This window comes from Vidua macroura, chromosome Z, assembly GCF_024509145.1.
Source record: "Vidua macroura isolate BioBank_ID:100142 chromosome Z, ASM2450914v1, whole genome shotgun sequence".
NCBI lineage: Eukaryota > Metazoa > Chordata > Aves > Passeriformes > Viduidae > Vidua > Vidua macroura.
In genome coordinates, this window is record NC_071611.1 from 45,156,435 (window position 1) to 45,180,794 (window position 24,360).

A 24,360-nucleotide genomic window follows, 5' to 3' on the forward strand; every position below is an offset into this window, starting at 1 on the left:
AACTCTCCCTTCCAGGGCAAATATGGGAAGAAACCTTTAAAGGGGTTCCTCTAGAAAGCAGATTCAAGTGGCCCCTCCCCCAACCGGTCCGGGAAAATATTTCCTTGGAGAAAAGTGATAAAAAACCTGTTTATTTCACAGGCAAAGTATTCACCAGCTCAAAAAAAAAAAAAAAAAAAAAAAAACAAACAAACCAATATTAAACAATGAAACCTCTTACCAATCTGAAGAGATGACAAACTCAAGAAGTCCCCTTGGTGGGCTGTAGCTCAGCTCACCCAGTCTGTTACCAGTCCCTCTGGCGCTGGAAATGCCGCAGACCTGGCCCGGCCAGGTGGGTCACAGGTGCAAGCTGCTGGTGCTTTTCTGGGTGTTCAGTCCAGAGCAGATTTAAACAGTTCCAAGAAAAAGGGAAACCACAGTCCAGGGAACTTCTCTGCCTCAGCTAGCTAAAAACTAACTAAAAAGCAAAGGAGAGCTCTCTCTCGCTGTCTGTGCTACACAAAACACAGTCCAGGAGAAGGATGTGGGGGGGCAAGTGCAGTTTCTGATAACAAACTCCACGCTTCTTCTCTTCCCCCGCTTTGCTCTCAGAACCAGTCTTAAATGTGTAAAACTTATTTCTGGGCTAAATAGAGAAATGGGGATACAAGTATCATAAAGTCACCCCAGGACAGGAGGCATGGGGTGTTCACACCTAGGCCTGAGGGTATTCCTTCTTTCTGATAGGGCACAACTGACAAAATTATGCAGCTGTCAGAAACAGGGCCAAACAGCAGTTGTGCTATTAGAAGGCAACATAAGCCATCAAAGATCCCTGAAGAACCACCCTGACTCATTTCCACAGTGTTGCCTCAGATAATGTAAAACCTCTCTCCGGGAGAGCTGTCGGGATGTTCCCACGTAGACTTGAACATACAATAACCCATCTAACTCTTTGTTGCATGGGCCTCCACCCCCAACAGATCAAAATTGTGACCATCAGAGTGATGACCATGGAATCAAATTTGAAACAATCAAATCTTGTCATTGGATCTTTCCACTATCCACTCTTGTCCTTTTCTTCTGCTTCTTTTCCTTATATATTTTCTTTGTGATATTTTCACATTTTTTATGGAAAAGAACCAAAACAGGTACATACTGCCTTTCCACTGCAACCAAATTGTTTAAAAATAAACCTGCCTCACGTATACATACTAGTCATTCAACGTTGTTTCACTCTTATCCACCCAAGGGATCTAGTAACAAGAACTCAGTTACCCTGCTTCAAAGGCAGGTCAGAACACCAGGCCTGAAAAAAGATGTATGTAATTACAACACAGTTTCAGGAAACGTTGGTTGAGGGCTGTAGAGAACTCAAATCTGCTCGTGGCATATTTGCCTACAATCCAGTTTTCACCTTTGGCTTGATGCAGCTCTCAAGTGCAGCAGGAGACCAGAGGGGATCTGTTTTGTCAGTGCCTCACTGAAGCGGATAATGCATACAGACTTCCATTCTTGGTTATAAAAGTGGTGGTTGAGGGGGTAGGAAAATTAATATCCCTGTGAGACTGGCAGGTGAGGCTTCTGAGAGAGATGCTCTGTGCTGGAATGTAAATCTCCCATCCATGTAGGAGAAGAGGCTTCCCTGAGTGAGAAACTCGCAAGGGATTTTTAATCCTGCATCTTGGCCATCATCCGTTGTTCCTGATGGAAGGGGTAGGACAAGCTGACAAAAGACAGGACCTTTTTGCTACTGAAAAAGAGCATGTGTATGCCCTTCTGCTGGAGCCTAGACTGCTGCTGGGCTGTGAGTGGAGATGACTGACCTGGTAGAGTCAGAGATGGGGGAGCACGTACAAGGCCTCTGCTGCTGGCAGAGCTGTGAAGGTGGCAGTTCTGGCAGAAAGGGAGGGACAAACTGACAGGGAGATTGGAGAATGTAGTCTTCAGCCACCTCTTGTATATCTGAGAGAAATGCTTACTGTCGACTTTTCTGAGCTGGCCATAGCCTGGCTTGAACTAAGCCTGGAAGTGCTCCTCTCCTCCCAGGCAGGATGAACAGGAACAACTCAACATTCAATCAATTCTTTAAACAAAGAGATGGCATTGAACACCACAGGGATGGTATGGATCCCAGTTCCTTTTCAGGCAGATGGATTATATGTCTTGGTGCTCAGTAAAGGGGCTTTGTCCCACCAGCATATCCAGATCCTGTACAAGGAAACCTTCTTGAAAGCTCAGAAAGCACAAGATTCAGGATTTTAGATCCACTCAGTCTAGGCTGAGTGTTGTTTGCATCATCTATCATAAAACTTGCAAGAGGAAGATCTTTTCCCTCTGTACCTTATCCTCTACTCCTTCCACAAAGCTATAGGATTAGAAAAAACATTCACTAGATTCAGTAGAAAACCATTCAACTCCCTTTCATGAAGCAGCAGAGTACTCAGGAGTGACACAAATGTAGTTCCAGCAGAAGAACAGGTGGATGCAGTGTTTTCCAGAATACAGAACAAACATGAGGGGTCTTCCCTCTCAAACCCTTTGAGAGGAAAGATTTCTTTTCATTGCTTCTTTCCTTTTCTTGGCCTTTTTTTTTTTTTTTTTTTCCCTAGACAGATAATCATCAAATGTCTGGCCAGAATGGGGTGGCAGAGAACTAATTTGGTCCCTGTGGGATGGCTGTAAAGAGATACATGACACCTTTCCCACCCCACTTAGGAATTCTTCCCAATCTAAGAGGTATTACAAGGACAGCTTTCTTGCCTGAAGCCAGTTTAGAAGACTGTGTAGAAAGCATGGCTGACCTCTCCTGCATAATCAGGATGTGTAGCAGGTCACTCCTTATGAAAGAGACACACTACAATTCATCTGTATCTTAGTTTTGAGGAATATCTGTCCATCTGTAATGTTTAGAACATCTGACTAATGAGTCAGCACCAATTCCTCAGATCACAACATAGCTTGACAAGCCAGAATCAAAACTGACTGCTCTTGCCATATGAAAGAATTGAGCAATAATCCACTGTGATAACAAAGCTGTGTCACTATAGGACACGAGAAAGCACGACGCCAGCCGCTGCTATTGTCACGGTAAAAAGACTAATTTATTTTTTGATTCCAGCATTTATAGTTTTCCAAAGGGGATCCTGCGGCCCCCACGTAGCATTCTTTTGCACTGCGCTGGCTGTCAAGCGAGCCCACTTGGTCTCAAAAACGTCGAACTCCACAGGGTCAAAAAGAGCATGTGCTACAGAGCGGATGTAAGGTGTCCGCAGCTCAGCAACAAGCATTCGGAGTGTCTGCATAACTTCAGCAGACACGACACCATGCTGGGCAACTGTATCACGGACTTCCTTCGCTATCTTAAACGATAAAGGCTGATGGGTGTTGTAAGTAACACCCCTGAGTACAGGGGAAGCCTGGGGACCCCCTGGTAAGGTTGCATCACCTGCCGTGTCCCGTCCCGTGGGCTCCATAGGGACAGCGGCAGCCGCTGGACTGCGAGGCGGTGCAACATCACTTGACACCACGCCCTCCGCAGCATCAGCAAAGGCAGAGGAGCCTCCACCGCGATCCTGCAGACGCTGCGAGAAGGAAGAGTCGCACACCTCCTCGGCCTTATCTCGGACCTCCCGCCAAAATCGCCCGTGGTCCTTCGGACGCACAGTCACCTGGCAGGCGGGGAGAGTCCACAAAGCCGACGGGGAGGATCCGCGGCCACGGAAGCCCACCATTCTTCCGCCGGCCGCGTCAGCAGTCGCGCTAAAGGTAAACACCTCAGCGCCCCGCCGCGCCGCAGCCTCGACGGCAGGCGGGGGAGGTGGGGCCGAACCAGCCGGCAGCCCGGCAGTGCTGTCCTCTGCATCACCGGCAGAGGACACCGCGGCGGACACAGGAGCCGGCGCGGACCGCAAACCCGGCACCCCCTCCCCCGAGGCAGACGAGGGGTGGGGCGCAGAGAGAGCCGCGGCGCGCGGAGGCACGTCACCGCGGGGCGACACAAGGGATTCCGGCACGGCCCCAGGGAGCGTCGGAGTCGCGCAGCCGCAGCGGGCACCGCCCTCGCCGGGCGGAGCGGGGCGGGCTGCCCGCCTGCTGGGGCGGGGCCTGGCGGAATACCGACCAACGCCCCGCCTCCGGCGGGTTCCACTGCCTGCGCATGCCCAGCAGGCTGCGCAGGCTCAGAAATGGGAGACGACTCTCACCCCCGGAAGATGAGTCCGAGGTCGGAGCGGAGAAACCCATTCCCGCTGTTCCCAGGGGGTATGTCGTAGAAACACCGCAATTCGGACAAAGTGTCGTCACCCAATCAGACGCAATCAGAGGCGGAGGGTGATCCAAGGGCCCCACCTCGCCCCCGAGCACCGTGAAGGCATAGAAAGAGGGCCGATTCTTCACCCGGCCCGCTACCTCCACGGGGCGGGGCGGGGCGGCCGAACCGGCTCCACCGAGCCCGCAGAAGGCTGCGGGGCTCCGTGCACCGACCGGCCGCTCGGGGCCAACTGGCTGGGAGCCCAGTCCACCCCGGAGAAGGAGCCGTCTTCCGGCTCACCGTCTCGGGGAGAAGGGGAAGCGTCTGCATACCGCAGGAACTGAAATTCCCTGTCGTTCACGTCCGAGACGGACGGGTCCCTCAGGGAACTCCGAGAGGTACAAAATCCAGATCCCTGCCAAACCGCGTTCAACATTTTCCACTGCATCAGCAGTGGCCCAACGTCTACAAAGCAATCATCAAACAGGGCGTCCATGAGACGACACCCCACTAGAGATCACGTCTCCCTGGAGAACACCTCCGCAGGGTCGGAAAAGAACCCTTGCTGCCTCGCCCACAAAAACTATCTCTCAAAACCACTCCCAAGAAACGGAAACACGTTTCAGCTCGAAGAGGTCCCTCCAGAGGTCCAAAACCAGAGACTCCATCATGAAACCCATAGAGCTCTCCATAGAGCAGCAGACAAAGCGCCAAACGGGGGGGGGGGAGGGGTGCGTTTAAGCACGATCTCACCGGACCCAGTTCCCAGCCTAAGCTGCAATACACTTCGGCGGTCACCAGATGTCACTATAGGACACGAGAAAGCACGACGCCAGCAGCTGCTATTGTCACGGTAAAAAACTAATTTATTTTTCTGATTCCAGCATTTATAGTTTTCCAAAGGTGACAGTGGATTGGAGGGTGAAAGTGCCACCTCTCTAACGACACTGGATAAACTACCAGTCCATCAAATTTCTCCACCTCTATGAAGGAATGCAAAACATTAAGTTATTTACAGAAAGTGTGAGAAAGTTTGCTACAAGAATGTGAACTCAGAAGGCTTTAGAAAATCTTAAAAAATCAGGGCGACAAAGCTGAAATAAAGATGACATAAACGCAGAATTGTGATCAACAGCTCATTGTCCATGCAGACCAGTGACAGGTGGTGTCCCTCTGGGGTCAGTACCGGGGCCAATACTCTTCAACACTTTTGTCAGCGGCATGTACAGTGGGATCAAGAGCACCCTCTGCAAGTTTGGCACCAACATCAAGCGGTGTGGAGCAGTCAACATGCTGGCAGACAGCAGTGCCATCCAGAGGGGCCTGGACATGCTGGAGGGGTGGTGAGTCAAAGGGTTAAGTTAGAAATGTAGTTAGCAAAGAACAAGGAAATTAATTGATACCAAGTGGGGATAACTGAAAAAGATTGGAAATGACAGGTGATATATGAAGTATTGTAAGAGTGCAGGAGCCATAAATACCACTGGCTTCTAAGAATGAGAGGAGGTTTGGACTGTGACCAGCAGGCCAAGGAGCCCTGCCAACTTGACACAGATGAAGAGTTTACCTTGAGGAAGACATCTTACTTCCTCCCCAGGAGACCACCGACCCAATTAAAGAGGACAATTGTGCAGCCATAATGGATAGTCAGCCAATTATAATACTAGGCGAGAGCTCATGTTTATCTAATAAGCAATGTAGAAACCATCCTGGAAACCATTTGAATATGTAAAACTTTTCTGGATAAATAGAGAGCAGGAGCTTGTGACTTTTTTTACACATGCCTTTGGAAATGATTCTGCATGTGTCCAGTGCTGTAATAAATGCCCCCTCTTTTCAACTTTAGTTAGTTGAAGAGTCATCTGTCTGTGCTTCAGTGGGGCTGTGCAAACCCCATGGAGTTCAACAAGGCAAAGTGCAGGGTCCTGTACCTAGGTTGTGGCAATCCCAGACACAGCTACAGGTTGATTGGAGGTTGACATTGATTCTGAGGAGAACTTGGGGGTGATGATTGATGAAAAACTTAACATGACCCAGTCATGAGCACTCCCATCTGAGAAAGGCAGTGGGATCCTGGGGTGAATCCAGAGCAGCGCGGGCAGCAGGGTGAGGGATGGGATTCTTCCCCTCTGCTCTTGTGAGACCCCACCTACAGTACTGAGAACAGTTCGGGTGCCTCCAGGAATAAAGAACATGGAACGGTTGGAGCAAGTGCAGAGGAGGCCACAACATTGATAAGAGGGCTGGAACACTTCCCCCAGAAAGGCTGAGAGCTGGGGCTGTTCAGCCTGGAAAAGAGAAGTCTGTGTGGAGACCTCCTAGCAACCCTGCAGTAGCTGAAGGGTCCTACAGGGAAGTTGGAGAGGGACTCTTCATCAGTAACTGTAGTAATAGGACAAGGTGTAATGTGTACAAACTGAAGGAAGGGAAATTTATATCAAATATTGGGAAGAAATTCTTTCCTGGGAGGGTGGTGAGACTCTGGAACAGGTTGCCCAGGAAGCTGTGGGTGCCCCAACCCTGGCACTGTTCAAAGCCAGAGTGGACAAGGTCTTGAGCAACCTAATGCAGTGAGAGGTGTCTCTGCCCATGGCAGTGAGGCTGGGACTAGATGATCCTGAAGGTCCCTTCCAACCCTTGACATTCTATGACTCCATGAAACTCCCCAGTCAAGCCATTTAAGGAACAGATTCAGGCAGTCAGTGCCTTGCCAGTCTCCCTCACCTGCCCATATATAAGAAATTGTATGTATTTTCTGATCATAATCATTACCTGTGGATAATGGGGGTAGCAACTGGCTAGTGCTAGGGGAATACAATGGAGTATTTCAGTTGCAACAATAACTAGATTGTGACAGTCGCTTCCTGTCACATTCTGTCCCTATTTTTGCTGCTGTTCTGTGCAATTCATTCAAAAAATACCAAATGAAGTGTAGTAAGTACTTTATTGATAGAGTAGCACACAGAGTTCAAAAACCACTGGACAGCTCAGAGCCTAGCCATGTATTTCCATGTGCAAAATTTAGATGAAATCCGTTGTTTATTTCAGTATGGAATCTTCACTTGCTAAAAGGGAAGAAAACACAAATATGGTTAAAATATTAGCCACTCCCATGCAGAACTAAAATGTGCAAAATATAGTGGAATCAAAGCCTATCTTTATATAATTTCCTTCTGGCTAACATATATGATTCCCCCTTCTGATTATTCAACAGAATTGGAATTCACAGCTCTGGGGTGATGGCAAAATTTTAAGTTTACTCAGTAGTAAAAGAAAGTTTTTTGAATTGACAAGTCAAGTGAACCCAGAAAAAGCTACCACTACAGGTATGTCCATCTTTAAGGAACAATCTTCAGCAACTGCACTGCACATAATGAGAGTTTAACAAGTGCTTTTCTGAAAAAAACAGACCAAACCCATTGTTGGGAACAACAGACCTGTCACCTTTGTGCCACTTTTAAACAGATTAAACATTCTAAAGCAATAATCAAGAATATTTCCTTACTAGGTGCCCTAGCAACTTTACAGCATAGCCTCCACCTCAAAAAATACAGAAAGTTTCATCTAACTGGAGAACATCTAAAAGACCCATTTATTTAGTCCAGGACCAATAGAGATGATGTATTTAAGAAGGCAAAAAACTTTATCTCCAGTAAGTCATAGACAAAACATATTTTAATTTCTCTAAGTGTAGTTAATTTAATTATAGTGTTTTGTTCAACACTAGTTTTGTTTAGAACTATGCAAAAGTCACTCTTTCGCAAAGAAAGAGTTACTGAGCATGTATCTGCACCAAGAACAGCCTGAGTTATTAATCAATTTTCTGAAAATTCTTCTTAGTTCTAACTCTACCTAAAAACCCTAGGTGAAATAAAGCTAGAGAGTATATTCCTCTGTATGGCAGGGGGGAAGGAATCCTCTGTTAAGACTTGTACAGGGAACACAAGAAATAATCCTAAGGACAAGGGAAACAATGCTGCAGCAGGAATACTGCGGCAGGAATACTACAGGTGGAAGAGAATGAGAACAAAAGCAGTAGTATTAGTTGCAAGTGATGCCCTCCAGCACACCCTCGTCATGTGAGAGATACAACAAATGCAGTTCTAACACTGCAAAATACAAAAAGACCAAGCTGACCTCTAACAATACGTGTGTAACGCCACTTAAAAGTCTCAAGTTGCAATTACATACCATTGCCTATGCCCTATATTCAGTCATATTTGCAAGGTTCCTACATTGCATGGAGCAAAGGGCTTGCACATCTAGATGAAAAAGGGACATGCTGCCACACCTGATATACTAATTCAGTTTTTCCTCAACGAATAACCACCATCTTTTAGCAGTTTGTTTCCTCGGTGGAAATTCAGCCATTTAACAAATCTTGACTGTCGCAAACGTGTTAAGTCTTGCTCTGACAAGCTTTTAAAAATGCAGGCATAATTAAACAGCAGTACTATTTACTCCTCACACGGCCCTAACCCCTGCCTCCAGGGATTAGCTGCAGGCCTCAGTTTCTCCTAGGAGCACTGCGGTGGAACACCAGTCCTGCAGCCTAACACCTTCAAGACAGTGTGGGATGAACACACTAAACCGAGGAACTACCTTCTGCAATCTCTTTTGCAATTCGCTCCAGTTCTTCACGTTTCTTTTTCTCCTCCGCCTCTATTCTTCTCTCTTCTTCAGCAATCGGCTTCAGGTAGTCTGCCATCAACACAATCCCTTTAAAACACAACTTCCCGAACCCCCGGCAAAAAGCTCCGCTCCTGCGGGCTCGGTCAAAAAGGAGGAGAAGCCAGTTTTGTTGGCAGAAAGGCACATTTCATAGGGATCTGCGGCTTCACACCAGCAGGGCCAGCCCGGCAGGGCCGCGGCCGGGCCGATGAAGGGAAATGGCGGCCAGGACATTTCAAGGTGCCCTTGCGGGGCGGGCGCGGGGGAGTGGGGAGCGGCCGCCCGGGACGCCGCACTCACCGTATCGCTTCTTGCCGTAGATCATCCCCACGAGCAGCGCCGAGTACCGGGTGAACTGCGGAAGACAAGAGAAAAGGATGCGCCCTTCTCTCAGCCTACAGGCACGGTCGGCCCCCGCCGCCCCCCGCCCCGGCCCGCCGGCCCGGGCGGCCTTCAATGCGCCCCCGGGACAGCCCGGGTGGTCCCCCCACCGCCCTCACCTTGATGAGCGGGGAGACCTGCACCGGCGGGATCATCCTGGTGGCGGCGGCGGAGGCAGCCGGAACTGAGCCCGGCATCAGGAAGGGGTGGGGAGCAGCCGTGACCTGGAAGCCAAATTCTGTGCTGCCCTCTGCTTCCCGAGTTGTCGGCGAGTCCGTCACTCAAGGAGCTCCGCGGCGCAGGGACCGCGGTGTCTCCGCCCCAAGAAGGGGCTGAGGGAGTTGTGGCTATGCAGTCTGTGAGAAAGATCGAGGGGCATCTCATCGATGTTTTTCAATGATGAATGCACACAGACTGAAGAGCAGGAAATTCCTTTTAAACGGAACAAAAGAAAACCACCCTTTCTTTTATTATTTTTATTTTTTTTTTTTTTAACTCGTAAGGGTAATTGGACATTAAAACCTATTGAGCCCATTGAAAACAGATACTGGAAATATTTTTTCAGTGTCAGGGCGGTCAGGTATCGGTATAGGTTGGCCAGGGAGGTGGTGGAGTCACCATCCCTGGAGGTGTTCAAGAGGCATGAGGATCTGGTGCAGGGGATGTGGTTTAGTGGTCTAGGCGTTACAGTGGCACTGCTGGGTGAATGGCTGGACTGGATGATCTTAAAGGTCTCTTACAACCTGAATGAGTCTGTCATTAAGTGGTTATGGTCTCTGTGCAGATGCTCAGTCTGACTGGACACAGACCTCTGCAACCAACCCATCTACCCGACCCTACTTTAAATTGGAGGGTTGGAGTAGCTGGTCTTCAGAGGTCCCTTCTAATGACATCTGTTCTGTGATTCTGGGATTATAATTATTGTATTTCACTTTTATTTTCATCGATACAAAACCCTGTGGTCATTAGTAATTCTATCAAGAACAACTAGTTACAGTTGTATTTGGGAATGATATTCCTACTTGAGAATGACACAACTGAAATTAATGAAGTTTGTTTCTCAAGAACTTAAAATGATGCTAAATGAATGAGCTGTTTATACAAAGTCTCGTATCATGTTTGTCCTCAGGTAGCATTACTGAGCCAACACAGTGGCTTGTAATATTTATATATTGCTTTATACAAAGCATCCTTATAAACACTGAAATGAAACTCCTTGGCTAGATTCAGTTTTTGGATTTCATTCTCTTCAGGTACCAAGAGAAGCAGAATCAACATTTCTTTACATCATATTAAAAACATTTTGTTATTTTGCAAAAAAAATCACAAAACTGCTGAGGTTGGAAGGGACCTTGATGATCTTGTAGGAAAAACCCATCTAACGTAATTTTAATTATAGACATAGACCGTAAAATTCACCTACAGAGAAGAAATAAATGGCTTGAAGTTTTGTTTTCTCACTGGTTGCAATTTATTACAAATACACATATTCAGTACTTACTATGTGTCTGCTGCACATTAGAAACAAAACCATACAGAACTGAAAGTGCTTTTATTAAGTATCAGAAAAACTGCTATTCACAACACAATGGAAGTAATTTAACCACAACTAGGTATAAATCCCCTTGTATAGCTGAACATACTCTTCACAAGACATATGTAATATTCACAATGACATATTCGGTATCAATCAATACCCATTTATTTTGTGCTTCAAAATAAAAGCACAAGTGCTTTCAAGGCTGATCTCAACTGATACAAGATACTTGTTTTTCACCTATAATTTCTTCAGGCATACTTTGTCACTTTTTTTTTTAATGATGAACAACAAAATTCCCCAAATGCCTTTAATTATGGCATTAAAGTTGTCAGGCACTAAGACAATTCAAGATACAAATTAATTGCTCTGCCAAAAGGAAATGTAATGGCTTCTAGGGCAGTCGAAGGTTAGATGATTTGAAAAGCACAATACTTATCCAGCTTCATGTAAGTGTAAAAACAAATAAAAATTCAACATTATCATGGACAGGAACTTCTAAGGGTTAGTTTCTTCTGCTATCTTCCTGAGACTCAGAAATCTGTGGGATCCCTTAGTGGTCCACAACTCAGGAGAAAGCTCAACTCCCTCACCTGATGTGGAACTCTCACACATTGCAGTCTTCAAGGAGAGTTCCTTGAATATGACATCATGTCTTCCAAATAACAGAAGGATGTTCCATTGACAGACAAAAACCAGACACAAAAAGCCTGAGAAATTAAAACACTTCAGATGAGAAGCTTCTGCAGAACAGAAAAAAACCTTACGTCTAATCACAGAGCTCTTTTCCCTCAGAAAATATCAAAGCCAGTTGAAACTTGGATGCAAAGCCACATGAATCCTCATTTGTTACACCATTTTTAAAAAAAAGAATAGATATGGCCACAGAACTTGTGTTCAGATGGCTTGGACGACTGCTATCACAATTGCAACTCCCATCTAAACTCACACAGAGCCACTCAAACACAGTTAGATTTCCAACTGCTATTCCCTGTTTGCGACTATGTAGAACAGACCATTGAAAAAAATTGAAAAAAAATTAACATTGAAAAAAATGTTAAAAAAGGAAACCAGTAACTTGTATGCAAATATGTTCTACTATGATGTACCATCCAGAAATCCAGATGTCTCCATGTTTTCCATGCCTCACATTCTCTTACACAGGAGCTCAACCAACTTCTGTGTTTGGCAGCCATTTTGCTGGGTATCTGCACACTTCTTAATTGATCATTGCTGCAGTTACATGTCAAGCAGCATTTTTTCCTGTAAGGCAATCCTAAAATAATGGGAATATGCTTTTCTTTGCACTCCCTCTTTACCCATTATTTTCAATAGCAGATTTTGGAGAAAAGGTCTCGAGCATGGCCAGCTTAAACATAAATATGCCCCAGTTATGGTCAATACAGACTTTGATTTACATCAATATAATCCACACATGAATATAATGTGAGTCAGAGGAGCTGAAATTGATCTCGTAACTTCACATGCACTGTGCAGAAATTTAGGACAGTGCTTCATTTGAAGATAAACATGCCTCCTCTTCTTCTAACAATACAACCTTCCGTCTGGAAAGAGACATCACAGACTTTATGGCAGTTAAAGAAATTCTAACAAAAATGCGCAAGGCAAGAAAAGCAAATGGGACTACAATCTGCATAAGATGGAAGATTGCTGTGCTAAATTCACTTAATAAACAAGTTAGAAAGAAAGCCCCCAGGCTTACGCAAGGGTAAAGAGCCAGCTTGGCAAACATGAAGGCATGCTCCTTGCCACCATATCTAGCAAAGGCATGCAAAGTTTCCTCTTCATTGAGAAGGGCTGTAGTCCATATTGCAAACTGAAATATGCTGGCAAAGAAAGTGATAACACAGCTGACCTGAATGGCTTCTATTTCATTATGAGACTTTTCTGCAAATTCACTGGTCAGCTGGTAAGCTAGTGGAAGCCCACCAATGAAAGCCAATGAAAGTATGTTGAGCAGTCCCATCAATCGGGTAGCTTTTGTTACATAAAGGAAAAGAGAGTGATGGACAAACCACAGGAGACCAATTGTAACAAATGAGCCGAAGTAAGCAAGGTAATTTGGCCCATATTCACTTAAAGCTTCAAGAAGACTGCCATGGAACTTCTCCTCAACTTCTCTGGGATCAGGAACATTGTCTTCACTGTGGAGAGAAAAATTACTTTACTTTGCATATTACTGTTATAAAAACACATTTGGAGCAAGACTGAAATATGCTGCTTTACTTTGAGAAAGTAGTGAAAAACAGGAATCCACTCCGTACTTCTCTAATCTATAATTTAGAAACAGCATTTCAAATAACAGCTCTGCAAAGAAATTATTTATAAAAGGAAATCTGAATGCAGGTTAGTATTCCTTTGGGTTAATAAAATTGCTACAATGATTAAACAGCTTTTATTGATAAAAAGCTTTCATCTGAAAACATAACTAAGCAAATAAGGAAGCTTTGTTCTTCAAGACTCTACACCCCAACATATATTACACACACTGATGATCATTACTGGTGGAATGTAGATGTTAGAAGTATCTTTGGTTTGTGCTCTGTGTCCTTCCAGAAAATCATATTTTAAAGTAACCACTGCAGAGTTTGGAAGTCAAACACAATGTTTGATTAATTTTATTTCCTGAAATATTACATACAGACAAAAGTTTATATATTTAACAAGACAAAGGGTAAGAACTAGTACAAAGCCTTACCATATATCCAAAATGAGCAGGGTTGCTACAATGGCATAGACCCCATCACTGAATGCTTCTACTCGTTCCTTACTCAGAGGCTCACTGAGGTAAAAAGTGAAGGTTTCTAAGCTGTGATGTTCCTCCTCTTCACCTCTCTGACCTGGAAACAAATTCAGAGGCTTAATCATGAAGTGTAAATAAGGTAGTTCAACAACCTATTGTGACCTCCTTTTTTCCTTATCTGCCTAAACTTTTCTTTAGACAAAAGGATGCCAGTCATCCACACATGTCAGTCACTCCACTTTTTTTGGCATATGTGCCTCTCCCTGAAATTTATGTTTCATTCAAGACAAGTGCTTCAGGAACAACAACAACAAAAAAAAACTCTTTCCTTTAAACTGTATGGCAAACCATTTCCACCAAGTGAATAATGACTCAAAGCTGTAATTGAACAAAACAAATCAGATTCTGTGCCTCAGGAAGCCCTAACAGCTGTAGGGCCTCTATGACAGCTTGGAGAACTTAGACTACATGGCAATAAAAACCTGTCTTGGAAAAAAATCATGGGGGCTGAACTGGGATATCGAATGATCTCACTTAAAGTAATTCAAGCCTTTTGTCAAAAGATATAGCTTTTATAGGAAATGTCAAACACATCTCTAAAGAGTGAACTCAGAATTACCTAGCTAGCCAAAATACACTGCCTCAGGTATACAGACTGGACAAAGAAAAGGTTAAGGTTCCACAGGAATGCAAAGCAGGTGTAATCACAAGAAATTCAATAAAGCAGTATTTCAACCATCTGACAGGGTGAGAGGTAGAGACGTGACCTGACTGCAAACGCACAGTGGCCCCATCACAATAAGCATGGATAATATTTGTATGTGTTTATTCTCAGGCTCTGAGAGTCTGGCTTCTTCCTTTCAGAGCACTTCTGCCTCCCTGTTATTGTTGCCACATGGGGGAGTGAAAAGTATGCTCACATTTGTACTGGAAACAGACTTGTACTAGTCTGAACAGCAGCAGTAGAAGTACAAAGGTGTTACTCTTCTGACCCAGCTTGGGAGTGTCAGTTCCAAAGACATTATCTGTTCAGTGGTTTTGTAGTCACTCTCAGAGGGACACTGCACCTTTCAGCCAAGTAGGTTGTATGATATCCCCCGCTCCTTTTATTTTAGCAACAGCAACCCCTTTCTCAGCAGGATTTAAGAGCAGCTCAGGTTGCTATGGTTGTGCAACTGTTACTCCTGACAAAAGGGTAGAAAGCACATAAGGGAAGGAAGCATGGGTTTAGGCTAACTTATGACATATGTGAAGGCACCTCTTTAGATGACAGCAGTTAGATTAATGAGAAGTAATACCCTCAACAGTTAACTATTGTGAGAAAATTTGATTTACAGATGGAGTGCTTGCCTGTTTGAAAATGTATGACTATTCAGCATTGTGGGGAAGAAAGTGATAAAGGCATAGAGCTTGCTTCCTCATGTTCTTCCATCTCCATGCTCCCTCTTGAGGAGGGAAAAGGGATAGATGGCCTGCAGCTGTCATTCATATACCGAGGTGTGTTTGCATGCACTCACATTATCAGGACAAATCAGAAAGGTTTTGAACTTTAAATGTGTTGTGCCTTACACAAATCTCATTACAATTATGGGAAACTAAGGGAGACACTGTTTAGAAGCACATCAATAAACCCTAAAATCACTATGTTCCAAGACCAAAAATGAAAGCAGAACTGAAATTACTTTGTTCTGGGCTGTCTGCATAACATGTTGACAACCTAATTTGAACATATGCCTAGGAATTTTGTTACTCACCAAGAATTTTGGTTTTACACCATGTAATTAATCGAGTGAGATGTGGAAAAACGATTACAAGTCCAAGAAGTACATAAGACTGTTGGAGAAGAAGATGAATAGTTTAAATATAGTTACCAAAATATAAATTATCTACCAGATTTAATATGAAACTATAAGTCTCAATCTTAGAACTAATAACACTGAGAAAGAAAAATCTTGACTTTCAAAGAGAAAAAGGCTCAGTAGAAATGCTCATGCACTTCCTGAATATTGCACATGGAACCAAATACTGCATTTTCCTAGTTAATTTAGTACCGGAAATAAAGCAAACTAAAAAAGGTAGGGAAATAATTCTGCTGACAAAAAGTGCAGTAATAACTGCTTTGGAAGTTGAAGAATTATCCCACAAAATCCTCATGGGTTCTTCCAATTCATGATATTCTAAGATTCTACTATTTGTGTCACAAAAACACATTGGTGGGTCCTAAGTGGTTCACAGGCTTTGCACAATTCTAAGCATAGGAGCAACTTGGAGACTAATTTCACCATTGTTAATATTAAAAACAAACAATCAAACTACAGTGAACAGAGTGAAGAAGAAGCGGAAAACATATTTTCACATAAAACTAGGTCTTTTCATGTTTGGATTCATAACTGCTCCTTTCATCAAGAGCAACCTGATTTCTCACAAACTTGGGGATTATTTAAATACTGCCAATTCCTGTGGAATCCTTCTCAAAATTCAGTTAAATCCATCTTTTTCTAGAGAACAAAAGGAATGGAAGCTCAGGATACATTCAAAAATTAGATTTCAGTTCTGAGTAGGGGTTCCAGAAAAGAGTTAAAGCTATTAGTAAGTAGGAGCAACTCACTGACAAATAAAGACAGAAGAGAAAAAGGCTACGTAAAAGCAGTCCTTTAGCCAAAACTACTTGTTTTGAGATGCAGGTGAGCTAACTGGTCTCCCTTCTCTGTTTGCTCTTACACCCTAAGTTAGTGCAGCAATTGCATTCACTTTTCTTCAGTTTGTGCAACATGGTGAACAATACCCTAGAACTAGCAATTGAGAAAGTGTGCATAATTAACATAGACAACACTATTTTCATACACAGTCCTAAAGACAGCTAATACAAACTTTTGCATCAAAGTTTTCTGTTAACCAAGAGAACTTACCAAAGGAATAAAGAACAAAGAAAAGACGGCTGCTAAAAAGCATAAAATTGGTCCTCTTAGAATAATCTTTAAGATATGACGTTTATAGAAATTCTGATTTTCAGACTCTTGTATCTGTTGATTCAGTAAGTATGGGTGATAGAATCCATATGCTACTATCACAGCCTGCAAGGAAAAGAGCATTACTGAACGTATTACATATAAATATATGCAGGATTTCAAACATAAGACATAGAACTATAAATCAACACATTCCAAAACACCTTCAAGCTTATTCTTCACTCCCATATGGAAAGTTGGTCCTAGAAACTCTGAGATTTGACAATAAACTGCATGTGAAGATTTTAGTCTCCTCTGCAGGGTCTGTCATGACCTTTGATCCTTGATGAAGAGGAATGAAGACCTCAGTAATGAGGAACTGAAAGCAACAAAGCAGTGTACCAAGAGGAAGAGTGCTGCTGGACTTGAGACTGAAAGCCTGTGTTCCCTCAGCCACTGCTGCACGGCCCAGAAAGACATCACCAGGAAAACTCAATCGTTCTTTCCCCAAGGCATTTTTAAAAAGAGTGGGAAAGGAATTCTGTGAACATTGAGATCAGATTATTCAGTTGTATAAAACAGCTTCACAGCACAGTGAAGCTTACATACAGGTACTGTATTATCATCAATGGGCATAACTTTGAAAAAGAATGCTATATAAATAATATATTTAGCAATTTATGCCACTTTAAGAAGCTTAATTTCAGTTCTACAAAAGAAAGCCTATGTAAAAGTGAAAATGTAAATGGATAGCTCCAATACCTGTATAAGGCCAATGACAACAGCACAGACACTGAATAGGAAGATGCCAAAAGGCACCCCTGGAAAGGAGGCCATTAAGGAAAACTGTAAAAACAAACAACAACATTTAATTATGAAGCAATGCAGGAATAACAGTAGAGAAACAGAAGCACTCTTCATTCAATATTGAAAATATTCTTAAATCTACATACTAATTTGCATTTCATCGTAATTCCATTAAATGCTATTTCTAGCCACAAATACATGCAGGCATCCCAACCAAAGGCATCTGGAGAGATGGTTTTGCTCTGACATTGACTGTGCTAAACCTTAGCCACTCAGGCACTATGCCTCCATAATAACTACTGAGTGGCTTGTACCTGAGCATAAAGCTTATCTGGTTTTGGTTGACATGACACCATAGCTGTGAAAATTCTTGATATTAGTATACCTTTTTGAATCTTTAATTTTGTCTGCCTCCATGGCTCCCTGTTGTATTAATTTCTGCAGCTTCTTTAGGGGAGGATAAAAAAGGAAAAAAAAAAATAAAAAAAAAGAAAAGCAGGGTGTAGTGTTTAAGTTAACAGGGACAGCTTTCCAGAAATAATTTCAGCTTCAAGGTAAAATCAGCTCCCTTGCTGATAAAGATAGTCTTGCTGACCACAGCCTTATTTTTTGCAGACTAAATGTACAACATATATATCCGCAGAGAAACAGGTGCCTGTCTTACACATACTACAGTCAATAAGCATTTTATGCAACTATTTTGTTCTGTTAATATAGTATTCATCTGCAAATATTCTTTTGAGGTCATATGACCAAAAATTGTGCAGATTTTAAACATAAACCCTCAGCTGCCAGAATCAACCTTGCAGAGCAAATCAGAAGTGATACCAAAAACTTGGGCTAAATTAAAAAAGGAAAATGCCTTGCCATATAAGGCGGAGTTTGAAACACAAACACAAAGGAGTTTTATTTATCTTACCAAAATCATTATCAGATAACCTGGACCTTCTTCAATACAGTTGCCTTTTTAAAAGAAATCATGGGAAATTTTTTACCCTGAGGGTGGTAAAACATTGGCACAGTTGCCCAGTCCCTGGAGACATACAAGGGGAGATTGGATGGGGTTTTGAGAAATTTCATCTAGCTGAAGATGTTCCTGATCTTTGCAGGGGTTGGACTATAGGACCTCCAATGGCACCTTCCAACCCAAACTATCCTATGATACTATGACTTTCCATAACTGTAATTTTTGTTTCTAGAATACCTATTTTCTGCCAGGTCTAAAACATGAAGTATTTGAAAGTTATAAAATAGCTTCATGAATTTTAAAGAAGCAACACTTAACTAAGATAATGGATTCGGTGTTTATACTATAACAACACTTTCCTGGGTTTCTGAATACTTTGGTAAAGTCTTTCCAAATAAAGGAAGAAACAAACAATGTAATTTAAACAAATGTCATATTTTAGAAAATTACTTACTGTATATGGCAAGAAGGTTATGATCATCATACAAGCCTAAAACAGAAAAAAACATTTTGAAACACTATGTATTTTCTGAGCGCATCTTCAATGAGGGCATTGTTTGTTTGTATTTTACAGGGAGATCAAATGCTCGTGCGCATAATGAAAAATACCCACATTTCTAAAATTGCTGAGTTTTGACTACATCTTCCATGTTCTTTATACACATCTTTCATATTCTTTTGTACACATCTTCCATGTTCTCTATGCAAATTGTACAAGCTTATTGTAGAAAACACTACCGTTTTCTCTGTCTACTAATACAATAGGTAAAAGTTTTGTATGATTTTTAAGAGACTTCTTTCTAAAGCAGCAATGCTAAATATACCACAGGTATATTTCTAAACAGGTGTTCCTGATTTGTCAAGAACATTAATAGCTGATCGTAAGTATTTCGCATCTAAAAAAGCAAAATTAAAAAACTCAACCCAACAAACAAAAGCATGAAGAAACGCATTGCTTTGAAAGCTACATCAGATAAGAATTAGATGTCTTAGGCTATTCTTCTAAAATAATTTCCTCTAGTTTTATCTCATGGAGCTCCAACATTGCTTTTATTAACAAAATTAGAATAACTGTGTGGTTGCATACCTTCAGAGAACAGAGTTTAAAACAACATTGTAAGATACTCAGTTCCCTCAGATGAACTTCAGACTCACCTGCTGCAGAGCTTCTTTTGGTTTACAGTAAAATATTTGCAAGTTAAAAGCAAGTTATTTATCAATCAGTCACAGTGAAACTAAATATCTTTGTATTTTCCTGACTTGGAAATATGTCAGAGTTATGCTATTTAATGTAGAAACTTTTGGATATTCACAGACACAATTAAGTGACCTGTATCTGCTTGCTAACCATTCAGCTTGTCTGACAAGACTCACCAGATTTAGAAGAGCCAGGACATCATCTATATGTTCTATCACCTGAAACAACCTATCAAGGCAAGGCAAAGTAAGGTTATCATGAACAAGCCAACTCACAAAATATATTTTACAACATTACATATAAATTGTACATTTATGATAGTATGGGGGAACTCAGTTTCCTTTGCCACAGAATTAATACAAGTATTCCAGATGCCACCAAAACTCATAGCTCAAATATGAAAGTAATTCATTAGAAAAATCTTAAAAGCAAGATACAATCAAGTTCAATCATGGAGTAGTTATTAAGAACCTGGTTTCTATTTGAATGGCAGAGTATTTTCAAAATTTTAAGGCTTGGAATAATTTCTCCTGAAGAGACAGCACACAAAGGAAAAACTTTCCTTGCAAGTGTCCCCAGATTTTGTTAATGAAACTCCTCATTCACAAAATTGTCACTTAGAATGAACAGCACCCTCCACAAAACCTGGAGACTATTTACTATTTTATTATCAGCATTTACTTATACAAACAAAGAAAAGCTCTGTGGTAAAGGAATGGATGTGAAGTATCACTTCAAATACTGAATTACAGGTTGCACACCTTTGTTGGAATGCAGCCAATCACTTACATAGTGACATTTGTAAATTTCAAAATTCAGACAAAAACTGCCCTGGTTCCAGTATGACACCTGCATGCCAATTTCTTTTTAACCACCAAGACATGGCAGGTGGGAGTGTTCACAGCTCTATAAAGTACAGAATCTGCAACATTACAATTGACTTTGTGACAACTACTGCTGAAGACAGAGAGATGAGTTTTAGGCCAGCTGTACTATATCAGTTCCTTTGTTATGGAACATACAAGTTAAAAATTCATGTTTTTTCAGCAGAATTAGAAGTCTGTATCTAGCCTTCAAGGTAAGATGAAAACTCTAAAAGATATATAATGCTTGTTTTTCTCTGTATGACGATGGCAGTGGTGTAAGAGTAGCTTTTCACTGCTAAGGGTAGCATTTATTTACAATTATTTTCTAGTATTATTCAACAAAAGACAAATCAGAAGTCTGGCAGCAAGACAGAAATACATCAGAGACATGGTTATCTCCTGCACTTTCTAGCTTTTGACTTTAAATTTAAACACCGTATTCCTACCTTACATGAGCTGCCCATGCCACTGTGACTATTAAAAAGGTCATCAAGTACACTGCAATTTTTGCTAGAAGAAGTTGCTGAACACTTTCACCTAATTTCTGAAACAGAAAGTGACACCCAAGGAAACAAAATATAAATGTTATGTAACAAAATTATTATCAACATCTGAAAAAGAGATGTTCTGTAATGTAATGTATTCTTGGAAAATGCCTCCCAAGAATGCAGTTCCCATTCAACAATCTCTTTAGTATATTGCAGAGAAATCAGTTTATTAGGAACTTGTTAAGTAGGCTGAAATATGGCATTTGATGTATTAACAGATCTCATCAATCTGTAAAAGGGCTTCCCAATGCTCTATTCACCTTGATACTCATTTATGCATTCTCTCATCACTGTTACTATAAAAATGCACGTCCAGAGGACTGGACAGAATATGCTTCTTTTACTTTCACAGCACTGACTTCCATAATAGAAGCATTGCAGAGGTTTCATGTGACGATTGTTAAAAAGGAGAAAGGAAAGGGCCTAACCTCAGCAAATTTTGGAAATACCACTACAATGACTTAAACAGACTCATATAGTATATTTGCTGCATTACAGATCTTATCTGAGCTTCTTAAACTAAGACTTAGGTCTCTTTAAGAGAAGAAAAATAAAAAGAAAAAACCTGTAAACTTTCTCAAATTATTAATGTTTCCTAAGATTCCTGGGTATTCTCAGAATTAATTTATTTTCTGTAGTCTTCCTTTTCCACTATTGTTTATTCTAATTACATTTATTATGAACTGACTTTAAAATGTGCATTCAGATTGTGCTATGTAAGTGACTTCTCTCAGTGATGGTTTATTATCAAGAAGACCAGATCCTTTCTGAAAGATGTTTTGGTCAGATGGGCAGTTCATCTCTCATACAAAAGTAACTAGTTATAATCTGTGGCCTACAACATAGAGCTCATTCAGGCTGTATGTCACAACATCTGCATATAACACAAATCTTAATCTAAAAGTTTTACACCCAAAGTTCACCAGCTCCTCGCCCTATGTGAAATTTCTGTTAGGGGTTGCTGCTTTTGAAAGCCTGTAACTCGAAAAGAAGCGGGCGTGCTAAATCTACTTGAGAGGACACAAGAAAAAACAAACGGTACGTGATACCTGGTCAGGATGTATTTTTGTGTGAGCCACCGGCAAAATCTGAAATAACAAAATGTTTATTAGCACATGATGTTCTTTTCCTTATTGAGCACTTTCCTAAAACCACACAACTTTCAGTTGCCCGCGTAGCCAGGAGCAGCTCTGGAAGTCACAGCCGCTCTCGGGCCGTGGCCCGGCCCGCCACGGCCGGCACTGCCGACACCGCTCCAGGACGGCCGCCGACACGTCGCGACAGCAGGGCGGGCGCGGAGCCGGGCGGCACCGGCGGCCGCGGCCCCCTGGGGCCGCCGGGCGGGCCGGACAGGCACGGGCGCGACCCGGAAAGCTGGGACCAGCCGCGGCTGCGCCAGGCTTCTCCATCCCGCCCTCCCTCCTGCCGCCGGGCGCTCACCATTACGGTGGCGATGATGGACAGCAGCGCGTCGCTGTAGGCCAGCAGCCGGTGCGCTGTCTGCGTGCCGCTGCCCGGCTCCGGCCCCAGCCCCGGGCCGCGCTCCCGGGCCGCAGTCCGCGGAGCCGACATGTCCCCGCTGCGCTCGGCGGCGGGGGCGGCGCTTCCCCTCGCCCTCAGAGGGGCGGGAGCCGCCCGCTGCCCCTGTAGGGCGGAGGAAGGCTGCTCTCGGAAACGATGCGGTAGATGTCCGTGAGTGGTCGTGACGCTGGCGGTCCAGCGGCTTAAGCAGCAACCGCTCCTTTAAAAGGCCTTCCAGTTCACCTCTCCGTTTCCCATAACAACATCCTGAACCTAGTGACACTGACGGTGTGTTCTACACAGGACAGGTCAGGAAACATCAACAGAAGAGGCAAAGGAAAGCATCACTTTTACAGAAGCAATTGTATTCCTCAAACAAATTCCTTTTTGAAATGGGAAGTGCACGTCAGCAGTTGAGGGAGGTGATCCTGTCCCTCTGTTCAGCCCTAGTGAGGCACATCTGGAATGCTGTGTCCAAATCTGAGCTTCTCAGTACAAGAGAGACATGGAACTTCTGCAGCAGGTCCAGTGGAGGGCAACAAAGATGATGAGGGGACTGGAGCATCTCTCTTACCAGGAACAACTGAAGGAGGTGGGCCTCTTCAGCCTTGTGAAAAGGCGACTGAGAGGGGAACCTCAGGAATGTGTATAAATATCTAATGGGTTGATGCCAAGACGATGGATATAGGCTCTTCTCTGTGGTGCCAAGCAATAAGATGAGAGCCAGCAAGCAGAAAAGCTGCACCTGAGTATAAAGAAGAACTTCGGGTGATCATAAACAGGAACAGTGTGCCCAGAAAGATTGTTAGGTGTCCCTCAGTGAAGATACTCAAGAACCAACTGGATGCAATCCTGTGCCATGGGGTCTAGAATAACCCTGCTTGAGCAGGGAGGTTGGACCAAATGACCTGCTGAGATTCCTTCCAACCTTCGGCATTTGCGGCGTGGGTTTTTGCTCTCCCCGGCCGCACGCGGCTCTTGGGAGCCCGGCTGTGGCGTAGCTTCCACGTGCTGCCGGGGTTTGCTGCCGCGGGTTCCCGGACACGGCTCCGTGTCTCGGGCGCGTGGGCTGGCCAACCGCTGTTACCGTGCGCTAGGGAGCCGGCAAAGAGGAAGGAATTTGTCCATTTACTCCGTGCTTGGCAGGAACGGTTTATTGGTCACGTGGCGCGGCTCGATGGAAAGACGTGACCGCTCCCGGCACTCGCATGGGAGAAAATGGCGTCTGACTGCCGGCGGGATAGGGCTTTATAGAGGGGCGGGGCGAGAGGATCCATGGCCTGCCGCCCAATAGGGGCGGCTGCCGTGGCGGTGACACCCGCAACAGCGACCAACCAGAGAACCCCGCAGGGGCGGGCACCGAGCCAGAGCGGGCTGAGCGGGATCGTGTGGCTCGGGGCGGCCAGCACGGGGTTTCCCGGGGCCGGACGGCAGGGCGGTTACAGGAGCAGCACAGGGGTAAGAGCCGGCAGCAGGCAACATGGGGGCAGAAACCGCGGGGGGGAACAACGCGGGGGAAACACGGGATTACAGAACTTGACTTATTTTAACATAAATTAAAAACCCTAATCTAAACCCAAACTCCGGGATGCAACATCTCCCCGCTTAATAAAATATAAAAAGAAAGCAGTGGTGTTGATTCAGTCTCTCAAGCGGTGGCCTCTTCTCCCAGCTTCTTCTGGCGCTGCAGCTGCGGTGACTGCTATGCAGGTGGAGAGGGCCTGGAGATGGTGCTGGGGCTGGTTCTTCTCAGGGTGTTTAGGGATAGGGAAACTGGGACAACTTTATTACAAACATGGGGATTTGGGACACACACAGACTGGGGCTTTGGGGAAAAACATTTTTTTTTTTTTTTTTTTTTTTTTAAGGAGATTGTAGGGTCCTTTTTCTTTTGCGTCGCCTGCGGTTTGATGCAACC

General features: G+C 43.6%; 3 protein-coding genes across 5 annotated transcripts in view; all 3 read right to left on the bottom strand.

The window, feature by feature from the left end:
- LOC128821439 (purpurin) overlaps positions 1 to 4,179 on the bottom strand; it is a 47,528-nt gene extending 43,349 nt beyond the window's left edge. The window contains exon 1 of one of the 3 annotated variants that reach the window (XM_054002498.1): positions 3,971 to 4,179. The gene's annotated coding sequence lies outside the window, so the exon portion shown is untranslated. Of the gene's footprint in view, positions 1 to 3,653; positions 3,726 to 3,965 lie in introns of those variants that run through there. The other 2 variants (XM_054002495.1, XM_054002497.1) reach the window with 2 other exon arrangements.
- A 2,980-nt stretch (positions 4,180 to 7,159) lies between these two features.
- ATP5ME (ATP synthase membrane subunit e) lies at positions 7,160 to 9,563 on the bottom strand. The gene is made up of 4 exons (XM_054003370.1): positions 9,406 to 9,563; positions 9,206 to 9,260; positions 8,837 to 8,935; positions 7,160 to 7,299 (listed from the first exon to the last, which is right to left on the bottom strand). Exons 1-4 carry the CDS (start codon positions 9,481 to 9,483, stop codon positions 7,274 to 7,276), a joined length of 258 nt encoding a protein of 85 aa, XP_053859345.1. The 5' UTR covers positions 9,484 to 9,563; the 3' UTR covers positions 7,160 to 7,273.
- Positions 9,564 to 10,733: 1,170 nt separating this feature from the next.
- On the bottom strand, positions 10,734 to 23,375 carry TMEM175 (transmembrane protein 175). Its single transcript, XM_054003369.1, has 10 exons — positions 22,362 to 23,375; positions 21,971 to 22,009; positions 20,820 to 20,917; positions 19,684 to 19,735; positions 18,764 to 18,799; positions 17,298 to 17,381; positions 16,497 to 16,661; positions 15,342 to 15,420; positions 13,543 to 13,684; positions 10,734 to 12,988 (listed from the first exon to the last, which is right to left on the bottom strand). The coding sequence occupies exons 1-10, from the start codon at positions 22,491 to 22,493 to the stop codon at positions 12,325 to 12,327; spliced, it is 1,491 nt and encodes a 496-aa protein (XP_053859344.1). The 5' UTR covers positions 22,494 to 23,375; the 3' UTR covers positions 10,734 to 12,324.
- Positions 23,376 to 24,360: the final 985 nt, after the last annotated feature.